We start from the raw sequence: 7480 nt of genomic DNA on the forward strand, positions 1-7480 counted from the left end.
AGCTGAAGCGTTTGTCCCACTCATTATCCTCAATGTTGTTTGCATCCAAAAAAATTATTTAAAAAAATGTGAAGAATTCTCAGAAGCATTCCAGCCTCGTCTCATGGTTTCCTTCGCCGTTTAATTCTTCATCAACTGACACCAATTAAGGCTGATTAAGCAGCACACCTGTCTCCACTTAAGTGTCTCTGGAGCCTATAAAGCTGCTCCTAAAGCAGCTGGTCAGATCTATTTGATAGAAGGATCTACAAGTGTGATATTTGTAGCCCTGCAGTTTCTTCGTTTGGTCAGTAAATCCGCTTTCAGCCATGGGAAAAGAGAAGACTCACGTTAACGTGGTGATCATCGGCCACGTCGACAGCGGCAAGTCGACCACCACCGGACACCTGGTCTACAAATGTGGAGGCATCGATCAGAGGAGACTGGAGAAGTTTGAGAAAGCTGCAGCTCAAGTGAGGAAGAAATGGTGCTCTGTAAGGAATGAGGAAAGGAAATTTAAGTGTTCAACTCTAATGAAACTTGTTTTCTAGATGGGGAAGACTTCTTTCAAATTTGCCTGGGTGTTGGACAAGCTGAAAGCCGAACGTGAGCGAGGAATCACTATTGATATTTCCCTGCTGAAGTTCAACACCCAGAAATACACCATGACTATAATTGATGCTCCGGGCCACCGTGACTTCATTAAGAACATGATAACCGGGACATCACAGGTAAAGACACACAAGTTCCAGCATTTTCAGTAGGAATAAGCTGCTTTGTTTCTTTAAAAAAAAAAAACGGTTGTGTGACTGTCATTGCAGGCTGATGTTGCCCTGCTGGTGGTCTCTGCAGCTAAAGGAGAGTTCGAGGCCGGTGTTTCCAGAAGCGGTCAGACCAGAGAGCATGCCCTGCTGGCTTACACTCTGGGCGTGAAGCAAATTATAGTCTGCGTGAACAAGATGGACCTGACCGAGCCGCCTTACAGCCAGAAACGCTTTGAGGAAGTGGTGCGGGGAGTGAGCGGGTTCCTCAGGAAGATCGGCTACGACACCACGGCTGTACCGTTTGTTCCCGTTTCCGGCTGGACTGGGGAGAACATGATCACTGCAACCCAGAAGGTGAAATATCTGAGGCCTTAAATTGCCACAGGTTGATGTGCAATGTGTCAAATAATGAATGTGTGTGCAGATGCCGTGGTTCCAAGGATGGAAAGTGAGACGAAGGGAAGGGACTGCATGTGGGAGAACTCTACTGGAAGTCCTGGACTCCATCCACCCGCCTATCCGCACAATCAACAAGCCTCTAAGGTTACCTCTGCAGGATGTGTACAAAATTGGAGGTCAGACTGCTCTAATCGTTTTTTTAAGGTCTAAATTCATTGCGTTTGATTGATTAAATGAGGTCCAGGTATTCAGGAGACGATGCACAAAACTACATCTACATGTTTTGATTCTCTTAGGAGTTGGTACTGTTCCAGTGGGTAAAATCGAAACTGGCGTCCTCAAACCGGGCATGACCCTGATGTTCTCCCCCGCCAAGCTCACAGCAGAGGTCAAGTCCATTGAGATGCACCACCAGGGCCTGCAGACGGCTCTTCCAGGCCACAACGTCGGCTTCAACATCAAGAATGTGGCCGTGAAGAACCTGCGGCGTGGCGATGTGGCTGGCAACGCCCAGCAGGATCCTCCCTCAGACGTCAGCAGCTTTGAGGCTCAGGTTGGTTGAATGCATTGAATAATAGAACTTCAAACTGTTCTTGCTCCCTCATGTGACGTTTTGGTCTCCAGGTGATCATCCTCAACCACCCAGGGAAGATCAAATCGGGCTACTCCCCTGTCCTGGACTGCCACACCGCCCACGTCACCTGTCGATTTGCTGAGCTGAAGGAGAAGCTGGACCGTCGGACGGGTAAGAAGCTGGAGGATAATCCGCAGGTCCTGATGTCTGGAGACGCTGCTACAGTCAAACTGGTTCCCATCAAGCCCATGTGTGTGGAGAGCTTCTTCACATACCCTCCTTTAGGTACAGCATCTACTTTTCTATAAGTTTTCCCCATGTTGACTTGTACATCCTCCTAACTTTAATTTTGCTCTCCAGGTCGCTTTGCAGCAAGAGACCTGAAGCAGACAGTTGCTGTGGGGGTCATCAAGACGGTGGTTAAAGACCAAACGTCGAAACTGCCGCAAAAAGCCCAAGTGTGTAAATGAGTTTGTTTTCTTCTACCAGTATTCTGGTAATACTACATGTGAACCTTTTTATTTGGTAGATGCAGTTTTTGTCTTGTGACACAAAGTATTTCTGTTTTCAAAGTTTATAGTATTCCTGTGTTAATATTAAACCCTAAAGAAGCTGGGGAGTTGGCCAGTGTGTTTTGGTTAAAGTGTGAAATAAAGTGATTTGGAGAAGAATTTTAATTGTCTTGAATGTTGAACTGGAGTTGGAAAGACTGAAATGCTTTGACTGTTACACCACTGCAAGTTATGCTAAAGGTTTTACAATTAGAGTTGTAGAATTAGAGAAGTGGTTTGACATCAACCTGTTTGCTCTGAGGCAGAATTAATGAGGCAAACTGAAGTGTTTTATTTTAGGGCAACTGAATATATTGTGAGCAAATTATCTTGTCAAGCACAAAATGAGTTAAGTTGCACTTCCACATAACTGATCATTATTTTAAAAACCTAACTTCAGTTATTGCTTGAATAAAGCAACACTGGATAAATCCAAGTGTTTTGCCTGTTTCAAGGTTGGAAATGCTTTCTTTGAAATGCTAATTTTAAGAATTTGAGTCATTTTTAGTGTTCCACTGGCAGTCTGAAGCACTGTTCCCTCTAAGCTGCGCGCGCAATTGCGCACTGCTGACACGGTCTCCGCGCACAGAAAATCTGCGCTGCGCACAAAAAAAAAAAATCCAACCTAAATTGTAAATAAAATAAACACGTAACAATTCATTCTGTGCTATTTTTCATGTGAGTCAGTGAGTGACCGGTGACTGGCTGCTGCAGCCAATGATGCGATTCACATACGTATTTACCATAGACTGTATATAATGGTATTTACGCAGCTAATCAACGTCAGGCGTCCTTATGTGCAGCCATCGTTGTTCTCATAGATATGAATGAGTAGATAGGACACGCCCCTTTGAGCTGCGTGCTACAGCGAGGCTAAGCTAGTGGGGGCAAAGTTTCAGTGCATTCCGTTGATGTAGACGGCGTGAAAACGGAAACAACAAGTATGCCGGCTCACTGTGCTGCATACAATTACACACTACGTCGTACGATTGAGACAAGGAAACTTGGAATGACTTTTCATAGGTAAGAATAGTTTTTGGCTCTTTTTTCATTATGAAATCTTGTTGAGAGCTTCCAGTCTATGAGAGCTAACTAGTTAGCCACTAGCAAAACGCTAAGGCGAGCTAGCAGCTTGACAACCAAATACCAGACGATTAATAGTAGCTGTAGTATAGTTGTACAAGCAGTAGTAGTAATACTAAAAGTACAAGCAGCAGTAGTAGTATAAACAGCTGTTAGAGTCGTAGAAGTAGTATCAGCATTTGTAATAGTATTACAAGTTGTAGTAGCAGTGCCAGTATCAGCAGCAGTAGTTGTACACCACTACTACTAGTAGTAGTCACATTGCTATTACTACCACCAATACTACCAATAGTAGTTATAAAGCCTAACTCATGTATATCCAGATTACCATCTATGTTCTTCCTCCAAACCCATTTTATGATTGGGATTACAGGCAGTTCTTTAGGACTGCTCTCAAATAATTGAAATGTTACTAAACAAGGTTATACTTATCAAATTAAATAGCTCTGGTCTCCAGTATATTGGCGAATTCGGTTCTTTGTACTTAATTTATTAGCATGATTTCTTTTTAATATGTTGTGTACAGACTTAATTACTTCTCTGTCTACTTTTCTTACTCCATGTAGGTTTCCCAGAGACTATGGGTTGAGGAGGAATTGGAAGTTTGTCGGCTTAGACCTGGTGTCATTCCATCAGTGTTAAACTTCCCGGCTCATCTTGGAAGAGTACGTGCCAGAAAGACCACGACCAAGCAGCCTTGAGATCTTAGGCAGCGTCTCCCTGAGGTGGGTGTCGACGGTGTTCACAGTCAGGTCTGTGGTAATCCTGTCAAAAAACAAAACAGAAAAAAATCTAGATTATAAATCAACATGTAACCAAAGCACTCTGTGTATAACGCCATAGTATAGGATGTAGTTCAGAAAATGTCAAAGTATAGTACTTTACTCAAGAATAACATAGTATGGCCTGTAGTTCATAGTACAGCATGTTGGCAAGAAAAAAAAACAAAACATAGATTATTATGTGGTTCAAAAAGCGCAAAATGATAGGATGTTGCCTAAAATTGTCATGTATGATATGTGGTTCAAAAAATGTCATAGTGCAGTATATTGTCAAAATAGTATGTAATTCAAGAAAACATCAGAGTATAATATGTCATCTAAAAAATGCCATAGAATAATAATTTCATTGCACAAGTAAAAGTATAGTAACTTTTAAAACTGTTCGAATTCTTATATGTTGCTAAAAAACAAAAAAAAACTAAAACAAAAAAGTCAGTAATATGTCAATTAAAAAAGCCTATAGTATAGCGTGTCGCCCAACAAACATCATAGTATAGCATGTCGCTCTAAAAACGTCACAGTATAGCCTTTAGTCCACAGCTGTCAGTAGGTGAGGAGCAACACAAAAACAGTCCAAACGCTGGTTTCCAGAGGGTTAGACGAGAATTTATTTGAAAGAGTAAGTTTACAACAACACAACATGTGAGGGGGTTAAAAACAAATGGGTGTTAGTAAAATAAAAATAAATAAACAGAACTAAAAGTGAACTTCATGTTGACATTGATGGGCATTCCAACCAGGAACAAAGTAAAAGATAATCAATACAAAAAAACTCTTCCTGTTCACCTCTTAAAACCCAAAAACACACCGCAGTAGCACCCTAAACTAAAACTACCAATGGGTTCCCTGTTTTCCTTTCTGAACAATTCAAAGGTCCCTCTCTATCTCCCCACACATCCACCAACCACTGGAACACATCTCCAAAGTTCTGGGGCCAGCTCAGCTTCCCCTCAGAAGAAGTGCGCCACCTGCCAGATGAAGGAGCCTTTTGAGAGGCAGCTGGCATCGTGATTGGACTGTACTTTGGTCTGTTCCAATCCAGCTTCAGCTCCAGAGACGGCAGGCGGGACGAGTCAACGGAGGCCGGGTGGACGAAGGCATGCAGCTGAGTACAATCCAGAAAACAACAGAGGAGGAGTGCAGCGGCCCAGAGAACAACCAGAGTAGCATCGTATGTCTCTTAGAAAACATCATAGTATAGCCTTTGGTATGAAAAAACGCCATCATCATATATTGTACAAATAACAAGTCAAAGGAAAGAGACATACATTGTAGAATTGTAGTAATTGTGGGCTGACTGATTTACTGATTATCAGTATTTTATTTTTTACTGATTTACGGTAATAAATACATTTAAAATGGTGCTACTTTGGACTTCCGCTCTAGCAGCCATGCGATAGGTAGCATATTACCAGAGCTCCTCGATCTTCAAGACAAACGCCGTATTTCTAGAAAAAATGTTTCATATGAACAGAAGAAGTTTGAGAGGCGTTTACAGTATGCCTAAACCTAAACAAAAAAACGTCTCACAGTCGAAGGAAAGAGCTCAAACAACCGAGGAAGAATCGGCTAGCCATCTCGACAAAGAAGAGCTACAGGTGGACGTGGACATGGCTAGCCTGCAGGTGACATTGCAAGAGCTGAGAGAGTTTTGGCGTGAAAATGCAGACACTCTTCGAGAAATACGAGAGGACATTAAGGCAACTAACAGCAGAGTTGACGAAGCTGAAATGCAAATTTCTGAGTCAGAGGAAAGAGTGCAGGGGCTGGAGGAGGCTACGAGGGAGCTGCTAAAGCTACAAGCTAAGCTGGTAGATAAGCTAACGGATCAAGAGGGAAGAGCGAGACGGGACAGTATACGAATTCACGGTATAGAGGAGGGGTCGGAGAGCAACTCCACATCGATGATAACATTCATGGAAAATTTGCTGAGGGATAAACTAGAGCTGCCTCTCACCGATGACCTCAACATTGAATGTGCACATCGCGCATTGGGACCGAAACCCCGGCCGACTCCCCCAAGATCCATAGTTGTTAAGTTCTCCAGCAGCAAAACTAAAGAAGAAATCCTGAAACTGGTGTGGCGGAAAAAGGAGTTTCTGTATCAGGAGAGAAGAGTTTTTGTGGACCCCGATTATGCACCGGAGACCCTCAGGAAGCACCAGGAGTACGCGGAGGCAAAGAAGGTGCTGCAGGAGAATAATATACGGTTCCAGATTCCTTTTCCAGCCAGAATGAGGGTGTTTTATGAGGGAGAGACATGCCTGTACAACTCTGCAGAGGAGGCCACGAAGGACATGGTGACGAGAGGTTTGTCCGTGACGATATTTAAACCACCGACGAGCTGGGTCGACAGAGTGGCACAAAAATCTGATGTGGCACAAAACCCGGTCACCAAGAGGAGCAGAGCGGCATCCAGAAGCTCCGAGACAGGGTTTTAAAAAGAGACTGGACGCTTTCAGACTCTCTGACCAGTGAACTTGTTTTTCTCGGCGCAGATTCCCCACGGTAAGGTGGCATGGTAGCAGGGACTGTGGAACAAACTACTAAAAATTCACTGCCTTGGGAGACGTTTGGATTAGGTTAATGACACTTATCATATAATATGTAAGATCGGGGAGGATCTGATGAAGCTTAAAAGCTGAAAGGCGGGCCCTCCACAGCTGGATCCTTCCTATAAAGCAAAATGGAAAGACATAGAATGTCAGATATCTAGCGATATCCCATTACAAGCAGTTATAGGGGACAGTGGGCTGTATTCCTGTTTAAAAGATATAAACCCATGGATAAAAATGTCCGTTAGGATTTGGCACAGGGTAGTCAGTGAAAATAAGACCAAGGAACCATACTGGATTTTAAGATGGATAGGATATGACTCAGATTTTTTACCAAACAGGATGGATGCAAGATTTAAGCAGTGGGCTGATAAAGGGTTAATAAAGCATGGCGATCTTTATGAGGGAGGCACACTGCGACAATTTCAGGATCTAAAAAATCGATTTGATTTAACCAATCAAGATTTTTATAGATTTTTGCAACTAAGACACTACCTAGAGAAAATAACGAAAAAGGAAGAATTGCAACAAACTAATCTGGGTATAGCGAAAATATTTCTACTCAGCTACAGGTCAGACCCTGGACGCGGAAACGTATCGAAAATTTATAAGGTGTTACAAGAGCTAGTAAGGGACGATACTGCATATAAAGGAGAAATGGGAGAAGGAGAGTAACACCACAATACAGATGGAAACATGGGAGAAAATAATTAGTCAACAGTGGAAAAGTACATCTGCTCTGTCCTGGAGAGAATTTGGGTGGAAAAGTATAGCTAGGTTTTTAGAGTTCCAG

General features: G+C 42.9%; 1 protein-coding gene and 1 long non-coding RNA gene across 2 annotated transcripts; both read left to right on the plus strand.

The window, feature by feature from the left end:
* The first annotated feature begins 223 nt into the window (after positions 1–223).
* Positions 224–2259, plus strand: LOC129349966 (elongation factor 1-alpha-like). The gene is made up of 7 exons (XM_055014972.1): positions 224–452; positions 531–710; positions 801–1097; positions 1168–1318; positions 1439–1695; positions 1767–2001; positions 2077–2259. Exons 1-7 carry the CDS (start codon positions 309–311, stop codon positions 2184–2186), a joined length of 1374 nt encoding a protein of 457 aa, XP_054870947.1. The 5' UTR covers positions 224–308; the 3' UTR covers positions 2187–2259.
* A 696-nt stretch (positions 2260–2955) lies between these two features.
* On the plus strand, positions 2956–5093 carry LOC129349967 (uncharacterized). The gene is made up of 3 exons (XR_008603140.1): positions 2956–3290; positions 3917–4075; positions 5006–5093. It is a non-coding gene; the product is annotated as an uncharacterized LOC129349967 (long non-coding RNA).
* Positions 5094–7480: the final 2387 nt, after the last annotated feature.

The sequence above is a fragment of the Amphiprion ocellaris genome, chromosome 11, assembly GCF_022539595.1.
Source record: "Amphiprion ocellaris isolate individual 3 ecotype Okinawa chromosome 11, ASM2253959v1, whole genome shotgun sequence".
Classification (NCBI taxonomy): Eukaryota; Metazoa; Chordata; class Actinopteri; family Pomacentridae; genus Amphiprion; species Amphiprion ocellaris.